Genomic DNA, 27,599 nt, shown 5'->3' with positions numbered 1-27,599 from the left:
GAAATTGCCTTTGCTGTTGTTGGAAACAAATGTGGCAATCTTTTTAAAAATTATTTTTCCCTGAGATACACAGCTAAATCTCAGAATCAGGTGTTGTCTAAGGCTAGATCTGTTCCAGTAACCTAGGGTATGGGCCTGAGCACTGGTACACAATCACTAACATCCGTTAAATTGTTAGCAAATTTCCTGCCTCAGTTTTGGCTCATGCCGACTAGCATTCTCCCAGGCAGGGCTCAAGCATGGCTTGGGCATTAGTGTGGGCCAGGGAACATGTTCAACAGGCAATTTTGCTGCAGCCACCTGCTTTTCCAATGTAGGAAAGTTTATCTGTGTGAAATTACATGCGTTGTACCATTTGGCTTCAGGGCTGGAGAATGCTCCTGACCCATTACTAGTATAGACACAGCCTAAATGTATCTGTCATGGTTCCAGTTACTGCCTTGCCTCAATTATGTCTCCTAAGCAGAAGCTAAAGAGATACTAGATAGACATTAAAGAGTTTTTTATATAATATTTAGAAGCACAATTTGCTTTCTTTCTACTGTAGTTCATTAAGTTCCTTCCCCATAGTCCCAAAGGTTGTCAAATTCTGCAGTATCACTTTGTTTATCATGTAAGAGGTTGGGATTTATAATGATAAACATCAGATTTACAGTCATTATTTCATTTAGTATAGTACATTGATTATATGTCAACTAAGGAGATTTAATGATATCATTTAAACAGAAAAAGTTCTTTTGCTTTTACTAGATGTCTGTTCTCAATATTTTTCAGTCCTTTTTCTTTCTAGTTACTAGAACATACTTCAGCCGTTGGGCTTCTGATGTGCAAGTAGTAAGTAAGAACTGCTATCTAAAGCAATAGTAAGTCTTAAAGTCCGATGAGAATATTGGCTTAACTACTTTTTCCTCAGCATTGTTTTCTTCAGGGGCCATGTCGAGCTTAGAGAAATATTTTATGCTTAGGTATGTTTTAATTAAATGTTACTGTGAAGCACACAATGCCTTCATAAATGTGCTGCCTGGCTATGACTGTGTAACCCTCTTTCAAACTACTGTAATGCTAGCTTGCCCCCACCTTTCTTCCCCAACTTCCCTCCAAAGCAGTGTGGATCCCTCAAGTGTGGTTTCCTCTCCATTAGAAGAGCTAGTTTAGGCTTTTTGATTTTGTCCTGATAAGGGCCAACTTTACCAGAGAGGCTTTTGCTAGCCTAGGAGTTTCCATTAGAAGTGAGATACCATTTTGTGCAACATTTCTATACTAGTAAAAATTTTAGTATGGATCATATCAAGTGGTGGAAAAATGTCCTTGCTGGGATTGTTTGTGTCACTCAGAGATCAAGCACAGGCTGTTTGAGCAAGTGTGCTTTTTGCCACTATAAACTGCATCTGCACTTAACAGTAAACATTGTCTAGTACTTTGTCTAGTATATAGCAAAGCCTAAAGGGATTTTGGGCTATAACTTGATATTCCGAGATTGAGCTAGAGATGGCACAATGTTTTTTATTTTGCTATCTAGAAGGATTTTCAATCAAGTTAAGACAGCTCAGCTATAAAAGCTATAAAAATTTTACCTATTAAATTTTTTACTTTTGCCTATTTTAGATAAGGCCTCAGTTACTGGCAAAGACCATATCTTGCCCTGACACAGCTTATGTCAACCTACTAAATTACACTTTGTGAAAGTGATAGTAATTCTACAGTTTGGAGATCTAAACAAAATACTGTTAAACTTCTGTTGCATAGATGTTTCAACCTTTCACCAAGCGAAGTCTTATAATCAGGCTAGCTGAGCTGTCTTGGCCATGATTAATACATACACTATCTCCAAGGGAAATACACCACTGTGGACACAATTCATGAAATAGTAACTGTGTGATTATAATTAAGATATAGGTTGTTGCATTAAGCACATTAAGCTAAGTTAAGGAGCATGTCCTTCCAAATGTTTGATAAAATGATATGCCCCAAAACCCCCTTCAAATAAAAAAAGTTTCTGTTTCAGCTATTATCATTGTGAGGAAATAAAATGCACTGACCCAAGAATAACCCCAGTTTGCTACTCCTCAGTATCCGTGCTTCTCTGTAGTACAAAGAAGCTCTCAAATCTTTTTCATTTCCATATATAGGGAACAATACATAAGGCCAGTCTGAGCAGTGAAAATACAAGGAATGCATGCCACTGGAGAAAATAAAATTATTAAAACTCCCTTTCTTAGGACTATGTGTCAAGCCAAACTCTTACTTCATGCACAGATGGCTGGTACCTTCCCATCTGTTTGTTACTTCTGGCCTCCAACTTCGGCAGAATCTGCACATCAGTCCCCTAAGCACATTAGCATGTCCGTGGCATATTAAGAGTCTGACAGATCTCTGTTCTGGGCTTACACAACTGTTAGAGCACACATGGCCCGGGAAGCTTATCCTAGGTTTAAATGCATTTGTGTGCACAAGGCATAGAAAGATCAAAACCTACCAAAGCAGCAGGACTGGACTGAGATCTTCGTTGGCTCAAATGAATATTGAAGCAGGAAACTGGCTTAAAATTCTCATTCTGTCAGAAAACACCTCTGAACTAGGACTTTTTTTCTTGTTATGCACACTGACATTGCAGAGTTGGTAATAGGTGCTAGATACAGACTTCCAGCAATGCCAAAAATGAAATACTTCAACAACCAGATAATTCTTCACCAGTTGTTTTACCATGAAAGAGGTATTTCCCTATCCAGTTAAAAACTGCATACTACACAGATGTCAGCTGTCTTTACTATGGTCTCCAAATATTAGCATCTGTATTTGTAGTATAGACAACACGTGTTTAGTAAAGAAGAGGCTCCTGAGCTGTGGCTTTTGTAGCGCTGACGAGGTACGTGACTTGCACGTGACAGGCAGAGGCAGCTCTGCCTACAGGGAGGCCCTCCCTCACCTGACCTGCAGAGTGATCAGCCCACACTCGTTGTCGCTGGCACCTACTGCCACCATGGAGGCACCTGCCCAGCGGCGCACACAAATTTCTACCGATAGGCACTAATTCTTGCTAATTGTTCATGGGCATTGGTCGGAGCTATGGAGAGTAGTTGTACCATCTAACTCACTTCGTAGGCCTTAGATGCTGTAAAATAAGTAACAGTAGAAATAGCTTCAGTCTATGCATATAGATTTGTGTTTGATCAAGCACAAGTAAAAGTCACAGGTACTAGAAGGCCAGCTTAGTTTTAGACATCCTAACAGGAGAGGAAATGATCAGGAAACGTCAGAGGTGAGAAGAGTCAGGAGTAAGAAACGAGCTGGGGTTTTCCACTGCTACGGGTCAGCAAATCTGCTTGGCTACGAACAGCCAAGACTTACTTGTTTTCCCCGTATGGAGCAAGACAACTCGGTACTATTGCCATTCCTTTGCCATATACAGAGTAGGAGCAGGATGGACTAGTGATAAGAGAAGTGCACCTGCACTGAACTCATGTTCCTCATCTCGCAAGACCTTTAGAGCTCAGCCTTTGCTCTTAAGTAAGATTTCTTCCCCGATAAGCTGGCCATCTGTTACTGAACTTCGAGGTAAAATGCATATAGATGTATTCTCTCTTACAAATTCTCCAGTTAGTCTTAGATTTCCTACTGCTGCCCTGTATTTATTCCTTTGGATCATAGCTACATAGCATTGTCCTTTGCCTTCCACTGTGTTATATGTTTAAGCACGTAAGGAAAGATTTAAAAATATGTATGTTTCTCCGAGAACCTAATTTCTCTGGATTGGGATCCTCAAAATCCCTCGCTTCGCCGCTCACGTTTGGGGATCAGCCCGAGCCACGTGTGAACCCCTGCGAAGCACGGAGAGCGGTGAGGCAACGGCCTTGGCCCAGCGCGTGAGGAAACGAGAGCATGAGCTTGAGTCCCCCGTGACGGGGAGCTGCGTGGGGCAGCAGCAGAACCCGGGCGCCCGGGACACCTGGCCGCGGCCCCGGGGCTGACGGGGTGGCGCCGCTCCCCGCCGGGACCGCGGCAGCGCCCGCGAGCCCCCCGAGGCCGCCAGCCCCCCGGCTCGGCACGGCGCCGAGCGGAGGGGCCGCAGCGCAGCGGCCTCCGCACAGCCAGGCGCAGGGCGCCCGCCGCCGGGGCCCCGCCGCCATCTTGCTGCCCCGGCGCCGCGGCCGGCGGCCGGGCGGGGGCAGCGCCGAGCCCGCGCACCCCCGCGGCCGGGGCGGGCGAAGCCGCCGCCGCGCCATGGTGAGGAGCAGGGCGCTGTGGAGCTGCTGCCTGGGGCTGCCCGCGCTGCCCTCCGCGGCTTGCTGGTCAGGTGGGAAGCAGCCGCCGCCGCCGCCGTTCAACAGCCGCTGCGGGAGAGCGGCGGAGCCGCCGCGGCGGGGGCGGGGCGGCACCATGGAGGAGGACGAGACGCCGCAGCGGCAGCAGCCCGGAAGGTGAGGGGCTGCCCGGCGGCCGGCAGCGCTCGGCGGCGCGGGGGGGCCGGGGGGAGCGGCGGCGGCGCCCCCGCGGCCGGGAGGCACCTGCCGGCCTGGCGCCTTCCAGGCCGGGCGAGCCGCCGCGGGGCTGGGCACCTGCCCGGCGCCCTGCGCCCGCGCGGGGCAGCGCGGAGCGGCCGCTCGGAAAGTTGAGGCGGTGGCGGAGCGCCCGCGGGCCGCCGGGTCCGGCCGCCGCTCGCCGAGGGCGCGATGCCGCGGGCGGCTCTCGGCAGCAGCCCGCGGGCAGCGGTTGGCTGGAAAAGTTGGTCTTTGGGGGTCCTGTTCACACGGACTTAAAAAAAAAAAGAAAAAATCGCCTGGAAGAGAAAGTCCGCCTTCCCCCCCCCGTGGCAATGCTTTCGTTTCCCTCAAATTGACAGTAAAATATGCTGCAGGATCTCTCGGAAAGAAACGTATTATATAATCTCCCCCCCCCCCCCCAAAAAAAAAAAAAGGTATGCTTCATGGCATTGACGTTTTAGAGAACGCTTTCCCCTTGCAGAAGATGTTGATGGCAAGCGTCTGCCTCGCCCGGTGTAACGCGAGTGCGGAGCGAAGGTGTTAACGAGGTGATTTAATGTAATGAGTTCAGTCAAATAATCTGAACGATCGGTAACTGTCTGCCGTAAGGATGCGGGGAAGGTGTTTGCTGAGCGTCCTCACTGCACGCAGCCGAGTTCATATTCCGTTTCAGCAGAAGTTGTTTTTTTCTTGTGATGAGTATTTCTTAATTTTTATTTGCTAAATAGCGATTACAAAGCGAGCTTTCAGTTTACCTTTTTTAAGTGGCTGATACAGCGTTGGCAGGGAAGTACTGCTTGTGTGTATGTATTTCATTTGGTTTTTCTAACTATACTGACTACGGTGGCATCAAAAAGTAAAGGTAGTGATAGGAAAATAAATCAGTATTTATCTGAAAACACTTCTCTGTTTTCTGGCAAAACACTCTTGAAAGTGGTCATTTTTTTTTCTAATTCATAGTAAATAATTTATCATCTAACAGAGTAGGAAGCCTGATTTATTGAATAGGTAAAACTTGGAGGGGGAAAAATGAAAATCTTATTTCACAGATGAAATAAGATTTTATCTTATTGATGCAAGAATTATTGCAACAGTCGCTTCAGAAATATCTGAGATGATCTGAAATTGAGATACATAATATAAAGCAGATAATGATAACTTTGAATACCAGAAGGCTAGAAAGCCTGGTCTGATTTGTTTGCTATGATAGCAAGGACAAGTGGGAGAAAGGGTTCAGGAGAGGAGGAGGGTGAGGAATGAATGTAAAACTGCTCAAACATAAATAACAGCTAATTGAGCTTCAGCTTGGCCTAAATCAAGAGAGATCTGCAGCCTTTTTGAAAGGAAGCAATCCATTATTATTACTGTCTTCATTTGTATAAACTAACTAGATTTGAGAAATTGCCTCAGCAGAAATCCTTCTGGTAAAAATGCCTTCAGCCTTTGTAAGTCTGAGACCGAAAGAGAGCTGCTATTTCTCAAATCAGAAATTAACTTTAAAATTCTTTACTATGCTGCAATTGACCAAGCAATTGTTTTGTCTGGGTTTAGGAAAATACTAATGCTGCCTAAATAATAAGTGCTTCTCTATATAACACCTGCTATGACTTTTTTTTTTGGTCACGTTTATAAATCCATTCCTGATCTCGCTTTAATTTTTTTTCAGTCAGTTGCTGTAAGTATGTAGCTTGTAGGCTGGCTGGCACTGTGATTGGGGTCGTACTTCTGGTGTGCTCAGGGTAGGGCCATGGTAAATCACTTGGCCATCTTGCCTCTAAGTGCATCTAGAGGCTTCGGGTACAAAGGATTTTTCTTTGAACCATATGTTGTACTTGGTTTGAATTTTCTTAGAAAATCTAGGAAAGAAGTGTCAATGTTATTTACTGTTTGCATGGGATATATTAGTTACGTGGCAGCTGTATGAAGAAGGGATGATTTGGGTTTGAATAGCATACAACTAAAGCCGAACAGATAAACCTGACAAAGGTGTTCAGCAAAGCGACTTGGACGTTACCAAGTGACACTGGTAACCCACTCTGCTGCTGTTGTGTCCCTGTTGTGAAAAATAAGGTTTGATAAGGTGTTGCGTGAGGAAAAATCAGGCGGAAGGAATAACAGAATGTGGGTGTATATGCAGAGACTTTTGTTATGTAAGAGCTGTTTTCACAGTTGGAGCTGATGGTACTATCTGTGGGTAAGGTTTATCATCAGATCTTGGTTTTTGTTGATTATAATGTTTGGAAATAATTTCAGTTGTTTAGGCTGAAATTTTGCATGCTGTGTACTGTTTTTTGAGGGGAGGTTTCGGTGAGGTTCAGCTGTTTCTGATAATGAGATTGAGGCCACAGCAAGTTGCTTGTGTTTTTTATTTAGATTTGTTTAAATGAAACACTTTGTCTTCTGAAAACACCTACATATTTGGAACAGTGCCTTGAAAATTAATAGATGGCTCACATTTGTGTTGGAAATGTGCCTCAACTCCTCCGTAAGGAGAAAAAAAAAACAACCTTAAAATTACTGCTCTTGTTGTTGACTAATAACCACAGCACTTTGTTTCATTTAGAACATACGATGAGACATAGTTTAAAATTGTGGGGATAGAGGCTGGTTGTATATAGGAAAAAGGGTTGTGGGGAAAAATGCTAATGTGTTGTGATGTTTTCAGTTTCCCTTGTTGCTTGTGTTTTGCTTAGTCTGGTATTCCAGCACTTGTAATTTCTTTCAACTGCTGTGTTCTTGTTAGAGCCTAAAGGGTACATATCTCCTGTGCTTTCTGGCTTCACAGTGTTAAGGTTTGAGGATTTTAAACTTGAGTATTTGGAAAGATTGAGTTTCTTCTAGATTAACTTCTGTGAAACATAGTTCTTGAACAGTTACATTCAACAAAATGTAACATAAGGAAATTAAAAACTTTCCTTTTTTAATGAAATAAGTTGAACTGATCGGGAAATAATTATTTGGAGTTCAATAGGATTGAGGTTAAATGTTATAAATAGTTCTATAAAGTCTGTAAATATCTAAGGAGTGTGTGTGTGTACATGTCTAGAGAGAGCGTGTGCGTTTGGACAAGCAGAAGTAGAGCATATATTGAAATCTAAGTGTGAAGTAGATAAAAAGATAGTGTGAAGTAGATATAAAGATATCAGGGAAATATTTTGATGTTGCAGGGAAATGACATTTGGTCCTATGTGCTTGGACTTTGAACTCAAGAGGGAATGAACTAGACTGGCATTTAAATATGTATATAAACAAAAATTGCATGATTATGCATAGTAATTTAAAAATAAAAGCTAGTATAGTGCTTGGGAATTGCTGCACTTCCTGGATGACTGAGGTTTTATAGGGTTTTAAAAAATTATTCTCAGTGTGGCTCTAGAGAAAGTTTGCATAGGAGTTTGTTCCTTTCTGGCACGGAGAGAAAAGGAAAAAGAAAATTAAAAGACTTAGTAGTATGAGCTGGAGATAGCAACTGCAGAGCTGCAGACATAAAAATGGCAAAGTTAAATATAAATGAACTGCTTCAGATCCTGCTTTGCTATTTGGAACCTATGAATCAAGGTTTTAACATGATTTCTGTGTACTTTTATTAAAACAGTTCTTATCTCTCCTCTATAAACACATGCTACAAAACAAATCTAATTTCTACCATAGTAAAGCCTTTGTCTCACATGTAGTGTTTTTTGTAAGTATTATATAGTCGTATCTAAGATAGGTAAGATAGGAGACCTTTACTACCCTCAGGACAGAATGTAAGCTTATAATATTTTAAAACCTCCTTTTATTTAAGAAAACCCATGCTAAGAGGTCCAACATCACATAATAATTGAAATACTAAAAATAAAATGCATAGTTTGTTAACACAGGGAGGTAGTTAAAGTTTATAAATGGAAAAGTTCATAGTTGGATTGTTTGTTCTGACAGTAAGCCCCATCCTGGACCGGTTTGCACCTGTGATTAGCTGCATACCCATCAGTAGACCAGCTGAAATTAATAAACTGTTCATCTGCATAAATACGTACAGGAGAAGAGTTGGTACCAGAAAAGTGAAGTTGGGGTCCAGATGCTGCCATGGAGTTGGAACAGGTTGCACGTCTGCCCCGTTAGAAGACTTTTATTGGAACTGCTGACAAGGGTGAAGGGCTGTCCAGGGAGGCTGCCATTGCTGTTGCAGTCCCAGGGTTATCTGTGCTCAGCTGTGTGCATGCGCCATCTTCAGTTATTGTTGTGTTCGTTTTAAAAATCGCTTGCGCTTTTCTGATTCATCATCCAGTTAGTGACTTGCATATCATAACACAGCTGTAATGCGCAAACCTCGCTTCTGTATGTTGTCAGCTTGAGCAGCAGTGCAGGTAAGGAAACTGTTTCATTCTAGCGCCTGTTTCCCACATTGCTTCCTATACCTTGGTAGTGATTCGAAGTTGGTTGTTAAGGGAGAGCGCAGTAAAATGCTTTCCGTTTTGGAGTAGGGAAGACTGACTCGTGCTTTCCTTCCATGACTGCTTCAGGAGTAGCACAGAAACGCTGCTAGTTACACTCCATCATAATGATAGTCTAGGCCACTCTTTTAAATGTGATGACTGTATGTTTGGGGATACTTTGATTCAAGACTGCAGTAAAAGGGTAGAGAAGCAGAACTTGTTTTAGTAGGCATGTGTGGGTAAAGAAACTGGCTACTGGCTCCATTTAATCTGTGCTAATATGCATGGTCCTTACAGATGACTAGTAGTGTAACTGGGATCTTAAGCTAGGCAGAATATGTATGTGCCAGGTAACTTGTGTAATATATAATATGAGTCCCGAGTAGATCTGGGGAGTATAAAAGTGCCCATATTGGACAGGGACAGTTAGCTGGCGGGGGGGCCTGGAAACAAAGGGAAAATAATTGTACGTTGTCCTGGTTCCAGGAAGAGGCATTTTACTGCAGCTCACACAACACCTGCAGCTGGTCAGATTTAAGCCAGGACTGAGAAACAGCTGACTCCAGGTACTCCTGATGGACATGACTCTAAAGACTATTTGCATTTGTATCCAAAGGCGTGTAAAAGTGTAGCTGATACACACTCATAATCATTATCAATAACTTTCTGTTGGTTTAGTTCCCTTAATGAATGGCAGGAAAGTAGCAGTAGGAATGTATAATAGTGGGATTTGGCTTCTTTTAGGGATGGTAGCTAGCTATCAAATTTGCTTCGTTATAGTGTGAAACCTCACTTTTGGGGCAGCCAGAGAGTTTAAGCAGCACCCCTACTGAATGTGAAACTTTGGATAGGGAATAGATTGAAAATTAAATGTTTTGGGGCCAAGGGAAGCCTTTGAGCCTGACTGTGTGGCAGATGTGACTGAGCTACACTGAAAGAATTCTAGATGGGGGGTGAATCTCATAAATTATGCTGCACTGGCATAAGCAGCTTTTGTTTATAACAGTGTATTCCTGTTCTCGCCCTTCCCAGTTTGTTGATATAAACCATTGCATGCCTGCACAGTGATCCAGGTGAAAAATAAGCACTTCTTTAGGGGATGGGAAGGTAAGAAGTGACTATCTAGATCAATTAGATCAGTTTTGTGATCTAATTCACCGTGTGGACATAAGTGTTTGCTTTGGCAAGCCGAGAGGCATGAGGAGTGCAGATAAGAACGCTTGATGGTAGCGACTGCTTAAGTAATACAGCTGCTGTGAAGTGTCTAGCCATGGTCTTCTGTTGTTAGATATATGCCTATATTTCCTTTATTTGTAACTAAAATCTCAATCTCTATTAGGTCTAAATAAAACTTTTTTTTGTTTTACTGTTGATTCTCAAAACTAGATAGGATGAATCCTTTGCCATGTTTAAGGGGTCGTCTATAGGGAGAGCTACTTCAGTTTCTGAAGTCAGCTCAGTTATTCATCTTTAATTCTGCTAGCGCACAAAGTTTCTGTAAAGTCAGGGTGCTTACCGGTCTGTAAGAACAGAGATGAACAAGCTGGCAAGCTATAGATGTGCTATAAAATGGGTGCATCTAAGAATGGAAGGTGGCTACACTAGCATGGAGTACATCACACAAAATCCCTAGCTGGTTTTTAAAACAGTTTGAATGAGGCTTCCCGCAATGGTTGTTCTTGAATGCTACTTTTAATTGGAAAACTCAAATAATAAAAGTATTTATAGGTTAGTCAGTTCCAAGCTTGAGGAATCTTCTTTGTGTGAAATACTAAGTGTGTCTGGAAAAGCTGCTGTTGTAACTGGTTTGAACAGCCTGAAGTACTTTACAATAGAAGTTTAAATGCATTCAGAATTTTCCAGTCTCAAACTGTTCATTAATTAATGCAGATAACTTCAGACCTGAAGGAAAAATAAAAGCACAGCCAAAATTTAGTTGGCCATGATTTGTTAGTTCAGTGTGTGGGAGGCTTTTTTGAAAAAAATGACTTGTAAGCCCCCTAATGTTTGCAAATATCTCACTTTTTAGCTAAAAAGTTCTTTTAGTTTCAAGCCAAAGCTAAAGTTCTTTTTTTAGTTTCAAGCCAAAGTGCGCTTTTTGCAGTCATTAAAAATATATATATAGAAAGAAAACTTCTGAGTTATGTGCAGCAACACAGCTTGCAGAAAGCTCGGATACTTGCTTTGATAAGGCTATGGAGCTATGGTAAAGCACGAACCGATTTAGTTCAGTAGGTATTGTGTGCTGTCCCTTTTAGTTGATGTGCAGCGCAGTTCTGAATGTAGTCTGTATACAGAGATAGCAATTAGAAATGAAACAAATTTGTTGCTTCAAAAGTAGAGAAAAATAAGGATATTTTGAAAGCTATGGCATGTTTGCAAGCGAAGTTTGGTGCTCTGTGGATTTAGTCGGATTCCATTAAACCAGGTTTTCATTGTAATTCTTTCTTAAACTTTTAGTTTATGAATTTATTAAATGAGCAATATGTTTCTGCATAGAAAAGAAGGATAAATTTGTTCTGGCAGACTTTGCAGGTAATGGCATGTCTGTGCATGGTTGTATGCTTAGTAGGGAGAATTATATCCATTTCAGGTATGGAGTAGTGGATGTTAGAGGCCACTGGGAGAAAATGTGAGGACTAATTCAATAGTTCCTGTGTTGTTGCATTTATTCTAAATAAAGTTAAAATAGCTTGGCACTTGTAAATTTTAATTTATATATTCTGTTTTCAAGCTTTTTTTTGAAACAGATGTGAAAAGTATTAAAATGATTAACTAAACTTTTAATGGTTTTCCTAAATAAACAAAAGACTTGAAGCCTGAATTTTTTTTTTTTTGTATCCAAGCTTTCAGTCATATAAGCAATGCTAAAATAAATGACTGAGTGACCTGAAAACCTGCTATCCCAAAGGCTATACCGATTTTCCAGGTATAAACCTATTTGTCATGCCAAAAGACATGAGTTTGCAATGCCTGACGTACAGTTTTCTCTTTTGCTTCGTGAGTTAGTAGGGGCCCCTTAATGTTTGGTGCTGGAAAACCAGTGACGTAAGCTCTGCATCTTGATTCATGTTTGGCTTCATCCCATTCATCAAATAGTGTTGTTCTTCCTTCTGCCTACAGCGCCTTCTGGCACGGTGGATTTGGCATGGCTACATAAAGTCTCATTCAGTAGTTCTTACGCGTCGGTGCTTTTGCTTCTCTGAATGAAGCTGCACGAGTGAAGCATCTCTGAGCATGGAGATGCGGTGCTTTCTGTCCGAGCCCCCCATACAAATGATGGCAATCCCCTTTTTCCGTCTTGTGGTAAGCCACCTTATTCTGAAGGATGTTTTCCATTTTGTTAAGAAAGCAGTGTAATGCTCGTAAATAGAATAGTAGTCTTCCTCTGTTGGTTTGAAACTGCAGAAAACAAAAGATTTCCTATGGAACCTTACTACAATAACAAATATCCCCTGAGAGTGCAATCCCTCTTTCCCTTCCTCCCCCAAGTGAACAAAGTCCTAGTCCAGTCTGACTTTAGTGTCTTTGTCACTCACAATTTGGCTGGCAACCCAGTGTTTAAATTTATTTTTCAAGTGCCAAACTATTATTTTGCTTTGGGAAGGAGCTCAAGAAAACTGGATGAATTATTAATTCATTCCTGATTGGGTGTTTTATGCCATTTAAAGTAGCTGCCAAGTCTCCTTGTATGTAAAGGCTTTCTTATGCAAAAGGAGAATAATATTTTAGAGTAACTGGTTCAGTTTCATTTTAAGCTAATAATTGAAACATGCTGGCTTCCTAGAAGTGATTGTCTGCCATTTTTTCGAAAGAAAGGTTAGCTTTCTTGTGCTGTATTCCATAAATGCTCTTGGATATATTTTACCTGTTTAAATGAAACAGAAGTGAAGAGGCAAATGGATACTTTAAAGAAAAGTAGGGGTCACCAGGAATACTTCAATAGTTAATTGTTTGTAAATGTATCTCTTTCGTATGCTTGTGAAAGAGTTTGAAGTATTCCATGAGCACTGAGGTCTTTTCCCCCTTCAATTGCTTATGGGATACTGAGGAAAGTAATGTATGTGCATAATGTGGAAAATATGTTGGCAGACAGATACCTGCAGTGCCTTAAATGCCTTGGCATTGTCTTTGGTTAATCAGCATAGTTGATCCCTGCTTCCCCCAGAGGTTTATACTTTCAGAGTAAGATCAAAGGTTTATATAAAAATTTAAGCAAGAGTAGAATTCACTTATTTTAGAGATGCATGAATAGATAAACAAGCTTAAAAATAAAACCTTAGGCACTTCTGTCTCTAATATAAAATGCCTTGTAGGAACAATAATTACAGTAGTTTATATATTTAAAAATCAGACATCTGAGCTGTTAACAGAAGACTTCCTGAAATTAAGCACCTATCTGATTAAACTTTGGTGATTTGTTTTCATGATGCTTTCTACAAGAGTAGGTGTCTTATGCTGTGTCTGCATGCTTTGCTAAATTAATAAGCTGACTTGGCATTGAAAACACTCTTTGAGGAATGCCCATAAAACTTTTGAGTTAAAATAACAGAATGTTTATTACACTTTTTTCCGGTATTCTGTCGGCCTTTTTGTGCTCATTCTTTTTTTTTCCATTTATGTTGCTTTAAAATCACATAGAGCAAGCTGGGTGGCCATTCCATTAAAGGCTGATTCCTTTAAATATAGAATAGAGGAAAAAGCCTGGGTGTATCAAGAATTACAATTAAAATTATGATGGAGTTATGGTATATCATTGTGGAATAGGAGGTACATAAATGGATTGGTCTCAGTGACCTACAGCACAACTATAATACAAAGAAATTACATTTAAATAATACTGTATTTGAGAGTATTCCTGCTCAAAAACCAGTGTCAGCAACGTCTGCTGAATGTTGACTGATGCTTGAGAAGTTGATTTTGATGTGTTAATATTTTATCTCTGCCATATGGCAGAATAATGGTTATTTTGATCAACTGTGCAGAGTTGGTTCTTTTTTTTTTCTTTCTTTTTTTTTTTTTTTGACAATAGTCGTGTATTCACAATTAACATAATCTTGTTGCTCAGTAATCAGTTGTTGCTTAAGTAGCAGGAAAGGGCTCTGCATCTGAAGTTAAAGCACCACCGGTAAATGCCTTTTTTTGTTCAATTTGATAACACTTTATCTGTGTGTAAAATCTTAGCTGTAGTGTTGCAATATATAGATATATATATTTTGCTGTAACTATGAACTTATGAGGAACACAGTCAGTTCTGCCTAATTAGCTACTTAGAAAATGCCTCATTTAAAAATAATAATTTCTAAGGGAAGTACTGAGGGCTGTATGCACTTCCGCGCTCTGAAAATGTTCTTTGAGTAGACTGGCTTTGGTACAGAAGCCCAGTGCTTCTCATATGGATGCGTCAGTTAAAGGGTGAGTATCTAAGTTAGTGAAAAGGTAGGTGGTCTAGAACATGTGGTGGAGAGTTTTCCACAGCACTAACTTCACCATTTCTAATTAAAAGCTCTTCCTGTATCTAAGCAATATATCATGCTGTCTGTCACTGGTCGTCACCTACTTTTCAGTCAGGTAGAGTTCCTCAGTACCAGGAAGTTGAGCACTTCTTAAAATAGCACCCTCTTCTACTTCCCCCTTTTTTGGGTTGTTGTTAAATGCTGGCAGAACCCTGAAACGTGGAAAGTAAATATAGAAGCTGAAGCATTTAGCTTTGACTGAACTGCTTCAGCAACTTGTTAAGTAAAGTACAAATTTTTGATTTCTCCACCTTGGGTATAGTGAGATCTGTAGGACTCATTCCTAAGCTCTGCAAAGTATGTGTGCTTTTTGGAGTAAGAGACTCTGACTACTGAGATCTAAGTTTTCTAAGAAATGTCCCTAAATTGTGACTTTGGAGAAATCAGCTTTCTCAGTTTCTCCACTTATTTTTTGCATTTTGCAGTGGAATTAAGAACGGATACCACAGCCATCATTTATTTGAGACATCCCAAACTTCTGTGGCATTTCACTAGCCAGTTCAGTTAAATCTGTATTAAACTTACCTTTAAACAGTTAACTCTACTGTTATTACAATAAGCTTTGCTTTTGTTTTGGACAAAATAGGAAAGATGACCAAATGTCTTTTGTGGTCTGAGTTTTCTGCATGTATGTGCCTGTGTTGATGCATCCTGTAGGTGGAAGTAATATGTTATTAATGCTACATGAAACTGCTGGCTCTATTACAGAACAAAGCCACTGTAGAGGCAAATCCTAAAGTACTGTGTAGTTCCAGTGTCTCTTGGACAGGTTTGCAGGATCATATTACATCAGGCAGTGAATGTCATAAGCTTCAGGAGGGACCTAGTATTCTTCCAAAATGTCAATTAAGGATCCCTTCCCCCTCAGTCTTGTAGTTGGTAGGTAATAGTGTTAGCATCTGAAGCTGTGCATACCAGGGAGGAAAATTTTGCCTGAACTACAAAGAGATCTCATGTCTACTTGCCAAGGCATGTTTTTTGAAGTCTTTTCTGTAATAGCAACTGTTTAAAAAGCATATTTGTCGAGAAAAATACATTAGGTTATAAAATAAGAAGGGCAGGCTTGTTTCTGGTGTGTGTGAGAACATTCAGGCTTATGAATGTTGATCTTAATCCAAGAAAAGATTGATTAATTTAAAATGTATTTTAGTTCTTCTGAAAAAGATATGGATAAGAAAACAGATGAAGAGCAGCCTTTGCCCGCGTGCAACCAGTACCCCAAAGAAGTGGTGAGGAAACGTCAGAACTCGGGCCGAGGTTCCAGGAGCAGTGATTCTTCCAGGACCTCCAGGAAGAGCTTCAGGCTGGACTACAGATTAGAAGAAGATGTAACTAAATCAAAGAGAGGGAAAGATGGGAAGTTTGTCAACCCGTGGCCAACATGGAAATCGCCAAGCTTGCCAAATGTTTTGAAGTGGTCTCTCATGGAAAAAAATAACAGCAATGTGCCAGGCTCAAAACAGGTAAATTCTCGCATGTTTTCTGTTCCTGATATTGATTGCTTTTGCCCTCTGCCCTTATCAATAAAATAGGAGAATTTCTAACGAATAATTGTTGAGCTCTCATCAGTTCTGGTTTTCTCTGATTTTAGTATTACCTTCTTTTTTTAAAAATGTGAGTTAATCCTTTCTGACTCTTTAAATTTTTTTCCTTCCTGTTAGTTCCACCTTTGATTTATCCAGCTCAGTTCATACTTATGAAAACTACAAAAATGGCCTCCTAGGTCAACAATAAGCTTCAGTTACGCTTTTTCTTTTAATAGGTGTTGCCCTGTGAATCATACTAGTGACCATTGTTCATATTGAAAATAATAGCTGTGGCATACCTCACTTAAAAATCTGAAAAAAATGCCCAAAATATCTACTATATATACATATATATATATATATATATGGGTTTTTTTTGGTAAAAACTGTACCAAATAATTACTGCCATTTACTTATGGAAGTGTTTTTTTCCCCAGCCTTCCTCCAATGCAAATCTCTGTGTTTCTTTGTTTCAGTACATCAAGACAAAAAAATTTCATATCTTGAAGGTAACCTGAGCAAGTACTTGTACTGAAATGTTAAAGATACAGTGTCAGCTTACTGGGAAATACCATTCCTTGTCTTTATTTGTATTGTTTCTGTCAGATATTGTATATGAAGATGGTCTTAAAAGAAGGGGGGGAGCCATCTCTGAGAGAAACTTTGTTTCTGTGAACAGGAATGGATACTGGAAAACCACTCTTTATCTGTGTGGCCCCAACAGTGTTAGGGCTGTTAGGGCTACAGTTTTGGCAGTCAAGATTACTTCTCAGTGTATTTTCTCATGCGTTGGCTGGACTAAAGAAATACTGTGCTAAGGAGTGAATGACCAGGGAAATCATTTTTGAACCAGTAGGCATTAATAAGGCTTTTAAGCATCCAAGAAGCAAGCATAGTTGTAAATCTCATAAAAATGAAAAGCACACACTCTTTGCTAAATATTGTGTTATTTGAATTACCTGTGAAGGAAGCTATTTGTTCATCCCTACTGACAAGAAAGCGGTATTACTTATTATTACTTATTAACACGTGATGGTCAGAGTTTTTTGGATTTCTTTAAGTATTTGTGGCAGAGAATGTATTTAGGGAAGAAGTAATCTTAGCTATAATTGTTCTATAATAATTTGACTTCAGAACGAGGCCCAACAAACCTATTTTAGTCTTGGGTTTCCTTCCAACAATTTACTGTGTTTTTAAATTTGATGGTCTGCTTCTAGACATTATCTGTACCTTGTAGTAATAACAGCAGCTGTGTCTCCCCTAAAGGTGTACAAGCTCTCTAGCTCTGCAAGCTCCTTCTCTTCAATGTGCTTTGTCCACATTTATGCAAAATTCACCCCTTGGCTTGTTCCAGCTGCCTTTGACCACTGCCCAATTCTATATATGTGCAAGAGGTATAATAAGTGCTAATAGTATCTTGTCAGCACCAGTCAGGAGAGCTGGTTAGTAAGTGAAAGGCAGTGCTCTGGTGTGCTACGGACTGAAGCGTGTGCAGCTCTCCAGTGGCAGTGGAGAACTGCAGCGCTCCCCTTTCATCTACAGGATCCCGATCCCCACAGTAAAGGATGATTATAAAGAAATCTGCACTGTACCAGCTGTAAAGTTCTCTGATCCAGTTAGGATTCATTTTGGACTAATTTGTTGCTTTGCATCTGAAATTGTTGAATTAAGTACTTGCAATTGTTCAGTAGCTTCAAGAAGTAAATCAGAGATAGAAAAACCTAGATAGGGATCAGTGAAATGCACTTCTTGGGTACTTGGCCATTTTGATGCTTCTTCTAGCTATGTCTTCTCCACGCCTAGGTCTATCTCTAAAGCGCTTCTGAGCTTGTTTAAAGTTAAAACTGAGGCTCTCTGCTTTGTTGGCACAGCTGGCTCTAGCATAGCTTTAGAACAGCTTGCTGCTTCAATATCCACATTAAGAGTGCCCAGTGATACCTGCATACACTGGAGAGGTTTATTTCATCTGTACAAAGTACTTTGCATATGTTTAAAAAAAATTTTCCAGGATACAGACTTCATTGTTTAAAAGCAATGTGCATTGTAATTATGCCTTCACAACAAGCCTCTGTTATTATCCAGGATGCATAGACTTTTTGTACTTCCATTACAGGCTGTATTAATGACTTGTTTTCAGTGCCATTGAAGTGTCTTTAATTACTAGGTGTTGAATCAACAGTTTAGATTGTTCTAATTTCTGAAAAATCCAGTAGTACTCCAGTATGTACTAAGCGCCAAAAATCCCGAGTTAATTAGCTAGTCTTACCAAAGCTAGTCATGTGTTTCTTCTTGCCTTGCATTAGGAAAGAAAGAAGAGTGTGCAGGGGGAGGAGGCAGCAGAGCAGAAAGAGCTTTCGTATTATTTTTGCGATAGAGATAAGACGCGTTTTCTTCTGTGGGTAGCCGATTTGAGGATAATGTCATCTTTCAAAGTTCTGTTGTAACTCTTACAGTATCAATACTTGTTTTTGGTCAGCCTGACAAAGAACAAAATGTCCTAATGCAGGGTGAAGGTTCTGTAAGATTATATATTTTGACTATTATGTTGTTTTATACTGTTGCCCAAGTTTTAAGAATTTCCTATGAAGTATACTGCCAATAAAACTTGTGCCTTAGTTTGAGATCTTATGATCTGAGTAATGAGTTCTTAATGCTTTAAAAGGCAGGCTTTCAGTCCAGATTTTGAACCAAGAAATAAGTTTTCAGCCATCAAGAAACAGTATTTTTTTTGGCTTCCTATTCAGAATAGAACCTGAAAATGCACCTCTCCTTTTCCTACGACTGATTTGAAGGATGGGATCCACATAGGTCAGTGTTTCTCAAACTTAATGAATGAATAAATGTGATCTCCTGTTTGACTCAACTGTCATGTGGCAATTCATTTCACTACCTCTCTCCTTTTCCACTTGCAACTTAAAAGTTGACCCTGAGGAGACACATTGAGTCTTGCAAGTTGCAGCTTGTTTTTTTCAGGATGGGGGAGTGAGGCTTGACTATATGTAAGCAGTTCCCTGCTTATTGTAAGCAAACTCCCAACAGCTACTAAGTACTGGTCAGAAAACTGCTTGACATAAATACTGTGGCCACCGATTAGTGACTTTTCTTTCATCCACCTAATGGGGGAATGGAGTAGTTGCCTTGTTATTTGAAATTTAGGATTTAATTTTTTCTAACAGTTCATGTTATTTTGGGGTTTGGGGTCATGACACAAATTCCTGAGAACACAGTGAACTCGTCTGACCTCCAGTACAATAATACTGAAGTATTTTGGTCACCTGCCTTCTTACTGAGCCCAGTAATTTGTTGGTTTCTAGCATACTTCTGAAAAACTAAAAAAACCCCATGCATTAAGAACTGATTTTTTGTTTTGAGTATGTTCTCTCTGTGTGATTTATTCTGATGGCTCAATAAAATACTGTACCTGATTTCTGATTTTAGTGCACTGAAGAGTCACTTATTTGAGTTGGATGCCTCTCTGTTACAAACCTGTAAATCTGGTAGAGTCAATGCTTTCAAAGTTACAGCTCCCTGTGCTGCAGGTTTGCCTTAAGCTCTTGTTCAGAGAATTTTGTTTAAACAGGGCAGGGTGCCAGTTGCTGCAGTTGTGCTACCCTTCATTTATCATTCTTCCTCTCTGTGTGTCCTTTGCAAATGCTTTTGGTAGTGATTAATTTTACCTTTAGATAGAAGCATTAGAGTACTGGTATTCTAATGTACTAGTACTAGAAGAATGTAAAAATGCTGGTCCTCGTGGCATCCCTGTAAAACCTGTAGTAGTGTATATGTTTGAGTCCCAGTTAAGAACCCATTGTTCACATCTGTCAGTTAGCCAGTTCCTAATCCATTTAGTATTGCTGATTAATATTGCATGGTGCTAATTTAAAAAAAAAAAAATTGCTTTGTCAGATGTCAGCAGGAGGGGATACATTTAGAGTTCTCAGATTAATTTGTAGTCTAGCTTTCCAAACAGCTACTTAAAAAGAACATTTTCCATTAAAATGTACTTACTGACATATATTGCATTATGACAACTAATTATTAAATTCAGTATCTGGGTTTCCATTAATTTGCCTTTAATAACCTGATTAGTTGGGTAAACCACTTATAAATTAGTGGATTGTCCAAATTTTCATTCTTGAATATTCTGTTAGTTTTGTGGATCTTCCACTCTTTAAAGTGTGATGATATAACAACACTGGTGTCTGTGCTTCAGATTTCTTCTGTCACTGTCGCTTCTATATAGGTAAAATGAAACAGAAATAAGGAACTGATGCCTCATTCCTGGAGAAGCAACAGCTCGTTTCAGTCTAATGTTCATACTTTGCTTATTCTTATATGATTTAAGTGGTTTTGTGGTATTAACCATATATTCAGCTTTCCATAAAGTTATTCATGGAGTAACTTAGGAAATTTTAGACACCTAAACTGTCATGGCATCAGCTGGGCTTTCAAGGGAGCAGGAGTTCAGCTCTGTATAAGCCAAGGCTAACTCACTATCCTAGAAATAGAAGATGAAAGCAACAAACACGATGGGGAGACTCTGCCTAGGAACCAGAAATGTTAGGACATCTGTTATTAGCCAGGGAGAGAAGAATGTCGAGGGACTGTAGAAGTTGCTTAAGACAGGAAAATTTTTCCCAAGTTAATACAAGGAGTTTAGACCAGAACTATTTGGAAGGAGAGGCTCAGCCACCACTGGACAGAGCTAGAGATGGTCAGGAACTCCGAGAAGACTTTTCTTTTTTAAATAAAAAACTCCCTTTTTTTTAATTAAAAATAAAATTTTTGCATATGCATTTCAACCAAACTGTGGTCAAGAATGTAACATTCTGTTCAAAGTGAGATAATGGTTTCATGATCAGTTTAAGCAGATCGTGCCCAGCCCTGGCCCCTCTTGTGAACTCTTGAGGCTGTGCCTAGAGTCAAATCTGGAGGGTGGCCAAGCTGAAAGCCATCTCTTTTCCTCTACTGGATCAGTGTTCAGCTGGATCAGTTCTCTGACTTGTCAGACTTGACTAGTGACTGCACCAACATTAATGTTGATACAAGAGAGCAGGCAGGGAAGGTCTCAGTAGCTTGGTTCCACCGAAGTATGGAGTTAGGTTGGTTTATGTCAATCTGGAACTACATCCTGAGCATACAGGGAGATCAGAATAGTGATTTATTCAATAATAATTAAAGTTTAATTCCCTAGAAGGCTTCAATAAAACATCCTGAGAAGCATATCTAAGTGCATAAAGAACCACCTTAAAAGAGAGATCTGAGTTTTAGTCTGTGTTGCACTAATGCTCATTGAGTTATTGGCAGGACATGGAGAGAGAATGGTAAAAGCAAACGTTAGCCAAGTGAGGTTAATCTCGATGTGCTGCTTCTACAGGTAATGAAGAGAGAGTTTCTGCTAGAGCGTAACAGAAGAGAGCTTTTGTGCAATACCTTGGGCCGCACTGCATTCTCTTTAATCCGTAGGTTTGTGACTTCCTTGCGCTGGGACTTGGGGAAGGCACCATTTAGTTCCACAGGCTAAACTTGAGCATTCGTTACAGTAACAGTGTATATATTCTTTTCCAGGTCCAGACGACTAGCAAGTTCCAAAGCCTTTCCCAGCATGCTGTTAATGCCTTGCTTTCGTTGCAGTGCTTTCAGGCTCCTTTTCTGTGTTACCAGGTCCCTTGGTCTCATAATACTCTTGAGCTCTCTGCTCTCTCAAGAGAGAGGAGCGAAAATGTGACAAAAAAAATAAGATTAAGAGGAAGTAGCTGGGGAAACGGGCACTAAAAGTGTGTTCCAGCTGTCTGGGTGCCTAAAAATGTAAACAAAACCCAAGTCTTGAATGTAGTGATTTGTGCCTTGTATGAAGTTTTTGTTCCATAGCCAAGTACATTCTGAGATATCTCATGAGTGTTGTGTTCTTTTTTGTTAGGAACTCGATAAAGAGCTTCCAGTGTTAAAACCTTACTTTGTTCAAAACCCGGAACTTGCTGGAAAGACTGGAACTGGTATGCGAGTCACGTGGTTGGGACATGCCTCAGTTATGGTGGAAATGGATGAACTTGTATTTCTTACTGACCCAATCTTCAGCCAGCGGGCTTCCCCTACGCAGCTGATGGGTCCCAAGCGCTTCCGGGGACCCCCGTGCACAGTAGACCAGCTCCCCAAAATAGATGCAGTCGTGATCAGCCACACGCATTATGATCATTTGGACTACAACACTGTAATGAGTTTAAACGAGCGCTTTGGCAGTGAGCTGCGCTGGTTTGTGCCTCTAGGGCTCTTAGACTGGATGCAGAGATGCGGTTGTGAGAATGTGATTGAACTGGACTGGTGGGAAGAGAACTGCGTCCCTGGTCGTGATGCGGTAACTTTTGTCTTCACCCCTTCTCAACATTGGTGCAAAAGGACTGCAACAGACGACAACAAGGTTCTTTGGGGCAGCTGGTCTGTCTTGGGACCTTGGAATAGGTTTTTCTTTTCAGGAGATACTGGATACTGTGTTGCTTTTGAACAGATAGGTAAAAGGTTTGGACCTTTTGATCTTGCAGCCATCCCCATTGGAGCTTATGAGCCAAGGTATGAAAACCTAAGTTTGATCAAAAGATATAAATGAAATGATACAGTGATGGCAAAAAGTACAGACAGAGGTGAAAAACTGTATCTTAAAACTTTACAGTGAAATACAGTAATTTGATAGTGGAAAATGAAGGTAAAAGAAGTTGCTGAATGATGAAGAAAGGCAAGGAGCTGAAATATCTAGGATATTTGCCTATGTATGTGTGGTGGTGGTGTGGGCTTTTTTGTGTGTGGTTTTGAGTTTTTTTTCCTTAAACATAGCAGGGATGAATCAGTGGATTTCCATGAAAAATTTTGAGTGAAAATAAGGAAATACTTTGACTTTTCCTCTTCAGTAGCATCACTCGATCACTGCCATTTAGATGCACATAATTCAGTGCATTTTTCTCTTGCTTCAGTCTTCATGCTATTTTTGCAACTTATCTGGAGATGGAGATGAATCTCTTGGATTTGTTTGCTTGGCATCTCCATCCTACTTATCATAGGATATCTAGGTTTTTGGACGATAACAGCTCTTTCATAATGGTGGAAGCAAAGCATGTATAGGCTGGGAAGGCAAGACAGGAATCAGAACTATGTGATAAAAATCCGGTATTTCTCAAGAACTGCCAAGTTCTATCCTCTGCTTTAGCACCATTCCCTTAGGCTATCTTCTGAAACATACTTTTTTGTATGCACTGCTAGCATGAAATGATTTCAGAGATGGATTTAAATACAGATGTAGTGTGTCAAGGCACTAGTATTATGTCCTTTTACTATTAAAAATACAGATAAGAAAAAACCTTTTTCAAAAGAGGAGTGAAATAAATGAACTGCTGTGTTGTGAGTGTGTTGGTGTTTTCTAACTTGTGATTTTGAATGTTCTGTATGTTGTCCAGACATACATACTCCATAAATATTTTAGGTGAGCATAATTTTTAGACCCCTTGCCACTTACCAGTGAAATTAAGTGCAAGATTTCTTCTTTATTTAGATAACACTTAAAATTTGCCTTGTGTTTTGGTAGGTGGTTTATGAAATATCAACATGTGGATCCTGAAGAAGCAGTAAGAATCCATATTGATGTTCAAGCAAAGAAGTCTGTAGCAATTCACTGGGGAACCTTTGCTTTAGCAAATGAGGTAAGTTTGAATGGTTAGTTTGAATTCAGATTTCCCAAGTACACAATCATGTTCACAACATGTTCATGCAATTTAACCTACTTATCTATAAGTGTATTAATGATGTAACTTTATCTGAGTGAAAAGTTATTACATGTACTGCAGTTCAAAATGGTGTTTAGCTTTTCGTAACAAAGTATTTCCATGGTTAAGATTGATTTCAAAGTATAGGGTTATCAAAACAAATCTGGAGCATTCTGAAACTTTAGCAAAGTAATTTTTAAATGTTGAATTTCTTTTTGATGGAAAAGTCAATGATACAGAAAAATGCATTGGGAACCTTACATTAAGCAATGTATTTGAAATCTCCTCTTTGTTGGTAGGGGAATCGGGTACGCAGACATGACCAACGTATTCCTTCTGATTTAGAGAAAATAAATATTATGCATTGAAAAACGTAGATCTCCTCAGAAGAGCATCGGTTTTTTGGAATTTATTGCCTACCTTCGTTTCGTATATGGTGTAAGGTTAAAGATAAATATTAAAATGCAAAACAGATGGTCTGAGGAGAAGCAGAGATTGAAGCAGCCAAAAAATGACTCTCTAGCCCAGCATTTCAAAACTTGTATCTGTACCCTAAAGTTTGAGCCTGTGAATTGGACACTGATTCTAATGACTCTGTGTGTGTGTGTGTTTTTTATAATATGTAATCTAGAAAGAAATTAATGCGGAAGGTCAAAAAATCTGTAACAGTTCTTTGGTTCTCAATGATCCATATTGGAAAACAAAGTAGATGCTATAGTGCATTAGCAATCACTTTAGAATCTCCAGACAGAAAAAATAAAACCCAAACAATTCAAAATAACTTCCCATGGAATAGGATGATTGTAGGGGGACTCAGATAACTAGAATATATCTTGTAGCATGAACCTGATGTCTGAAGGCTGAGGAACATGAAAGTTGGGAACCACATACGCTCCTGAATTTACTTTTAATGTTGTTTTACTAGGAGTGAATAAGAATTTAATGCCTTTAGTTCAATATAGTATTTATTAATCCTCTGACTATTTAGTAAATACTTTAAATTGAATTTTTGATGATTGATTCATAGTTAAATATCAGCTTCTGGCCAGAATATAAAAAACTCAGTTATCCTTAGCAGTTGCTGTTTTGTCGTCCCCTGTCCCCCCCCCCCCCCCCAGTTGTAATAAGCAGGTTACTAGGGTACCTTAACAGAGACTAAAAATGAGGTGAAAGGGAAGTATCTGTATCTATTTTGATATACTTTTGTAGCTGTTTTTCAACTTCTTTTTAATATCAGTTGCACTTTATACTTTAACTCAGTTCTCTGGCTGTTAGCTATGTTCACCTGCTATGTTGTATTTTCTGTTCACTTAGGTGCAACATTTTCTGTCCAGGATGCTTTTAAGCTATGTCACTAGCTCCTAAGATAGAAAGGTTATGGTATATTTAGAAGCACGAAAAACCTGATGACTGCTCCCATATGATGCCTTTTATAAAATATAGCTAATATAAATTTCAAATGTAACAAATACAATGAAGTAACATCAGGGGAAGAGTATTGAAATGGTGCTACTTTTTTGAACATTAAATTTGGCAAGCTTGTTATAAAATGGGGGGAAATGAAGGCTTTCTAGTCATGGATTTTGTCATTTCATCATGTTTTTACTAATGAGAGAAAGCGCCATCTACTGATCTGTCAACACTTCTTCCTTGAAGACAACTCTTTTTTTCTGTGCTAGGAATAAGTTATGACCATGTTTCCCTTTCTAAGGGATCCTATTAAATACATTGAGGAAGTTTGATTTTTTGGATGATGGTTGTCTTACTAGTTATGTCAAGACTGTAAATCAGAATTCTTACTGTTTACATTAAATGAAACCAAACATTTGTATTCACTTTGACAAATATATTCCCCTTTTCCGATAAATATATTTAAAACATGAACCAGTTCCTATAGAGCTTTTTCCAAAAGCTGCTTTATCTTTTTTCTCGTATCATTCTTATCTTTCCAGTATTACTTGGATCCTCCAGTTAAACTGAATGAAGCTCTTGAAAGATACGGCTTGAAAAAAGAAGATTTCTTTGTCTTAAACCATGGAGAATCACGAGACTTGAGTACAAATGATGATGGGTTTGAATAATGAAACGCTAGCAATTCCTTATAAGCCTTGTTGGATTTGAACTAGGAACTGATTATTACAAATGTTAATTTAATGTACTTGCAAAGTAGATTTTTGAGTGGATTGGATTTTTAGATTCTAGGTTTGTTGGTTTCATAACTAAAACTTGCATACAGATTTCATGATAAATTTTCCTACTTAAATTGTTTATAAATTATGAGGTGATCTAAACACTGGTTAATATATAAGGTATTGTTTAGGAATAACTTGCCGTCTCAACTCTTATCTACATCACTGATAAATACTGTTCTTTTTTAACACTTTTATTTTCAGCTTATCTGTAACAGCAATAATAACCTCAGAACAGGACATATTCTTAGAAGTAATGGCTGACTTGGATTCATCATCTTTAGAATGTCATCTCCGACTTGTTGGTCATTAATCAAGTTATGCCCTGTACCTTGATAGCTTCAGTGTATGTTTTGTGGGGAGCAGTCTTCCAATAAAGCACAAGTACAGTAAAATAATTATTTTACTGCGTGCTTCTACATTTTCATTTATTGAGGAACCACAAAAGCTGAATTTTAAAATGAGTGCTTCTACATTTTCATTTATTGAGGAACCACAAAAGCTGAATTTTAAAATGATCTAAAGAAATGTGCCTTTTAAAGAGAGAGATTACTTCATATTGCATCATTAATGCATAAAACTTACTGCTGGCCAGAATATCTGCACACTTTTGCTATTTCGTCAGTATTTTTAAGTTAGGCCTGAATTTGTCTAAAATAATTTTCTTGTCAAATGCAGTACATGGAAATGGAAAAATCCCTTAATGGCGCTTGTCTCTGTGTTGACTTAGCCTATTATTAAGTACTTTTTTTTTTTTTAAGTGAAAAGTCTTAAGCCAAGGGCTGTGGTAATTTTTTTATAGCTTCCCTGTGATTTTACAAAGTTGAATGAGAGATTAAAAAATTGTTCAGTATTGTAAGACTTGGCTAAATGTATCTGTATCAAATTGCCATACTAATTACAAAATTAAAGCCTGTTGCTGCCAAAAAAGGGTTCTTATTCTCCTTCATAATTCATTTGAAAATAAATAATTTTAAGATTTTTGTTGTTGTTGTTCATGGTTTGTTATGGTCTACCGGATCTGGTTTTTTTTTTTTTTTTTTTTTTGCTCTTGTTGTACATTATATTTTACATTCATAGTTTATGAGGCTGGGTTTAAAAAAAATTATTTCCCTGTAGTTTAAAGACATGAACTTCTGGCAACTCATTAAAACAAGTTAATGAGATTTCATGCTAAGAACAAACTGAATTAATCTCTGAACTGTTGACAGTTATCTTTAAAAAACTTGTAGTGGGAAGTCCTAGAAATCCTGAAGAACTTAATACCAACAAAGATCAGCACAAGCAGGCAAAGATCAGCTCATCCAAGTTCATGCTGTGAACAAATGATTAAACTATTTATACAGTAATACATAAGATAATAGCTATTATTTCTTTGGTGTGATTTGTCTTTGACAAACAGCAAGCTTACCTTCTTTGACAGGGTATTTCTGGCATAGTGGATCAGAGGAAGCCTCGTTATTATTACGGCTGTTGATACTGTTCCATGTAATAGTCCCAGGAAAAAAAACTAAGGAAGTATGGTCTAGGTGTACATCAGAACGTGTTCAAAACAGGGTTAAAACTAGTGTCAGTAGTTGAGTATTAATTCTGGGAGGGCATTTCAGATGAAGTCTGTGTTGGGCCTCATATTTATACAACAGCATCATTAATGATTTCGATAATGTGATGCAAATTACATGCACATAATCTTGTGGAGGACACCAAGCTGCAGGATG

General features: G+C 39.2%; 1 protein-coding gene across 3 annotated transcripts in view; it reads left to right on the top strand.

Annotated features, from left to right (window-relative positions):
• The window catches only part of NAPEPLD (N-acyl phosphatidylethanolamine phospholipase D), a 38,025-nt gene extending 11,161 nt beyond the window's left edge, over positions 1-26,864 (top strand). The window contains exons 1-5 of one of the 3 annotated variants that reach the window (XM_064505262.1): positions 4,173-4,418; positions 15,566-15,878; positions 21,862-22,508; positions 23,515-23,629; positions 25,645-26,864. In XM_064505262.1, coding sequence (XP_064361332.1) covers positions 4,222-4,418; positions 15,566-15,878; positions 21,862-22,508; positions 23,515-23,629; positions 25,645-25,773 — 1,401 coding nt within the window. In that variant the 5' untranslated portion in view covers positions 4,173-4,221 and the 3' untranslated portion in view covers positions 25,774-26,864. Of the gene's footprint in view, positions 1-4,172; positions 4,419-6,620; positions 6,676-15,565; positions 15,879-21,861; positions 22,509-23,514; positions 23,630-25,644 lie in introns of those variants that run through there. The other 2 variants (XM_064505274.1, XM_026097670.2) reach the window with 2 other exon arrangements.
• The last annotated feature ends 735 nt before the right edge of the window (positions 26,865-27,599 follow it).

Source organism: Dromaius novaehollandiae, chromosome 1 (genome assembly GCF_036370855.1).
Source record: "Dromaius novaehollandiae isolate bDroNov1 chromosome 1, bDroNov1.hap1, whole genome shotgun sequence".
NCBI lineage: Eukaryota > Metazoa > Chordata > Aves > Casuariiformes > Dromaiidae > Dromaius > Dromaius novaehollandiae.
This window is presented reverse-complemented; position numbering and strand designations above follow the sequence as displayed.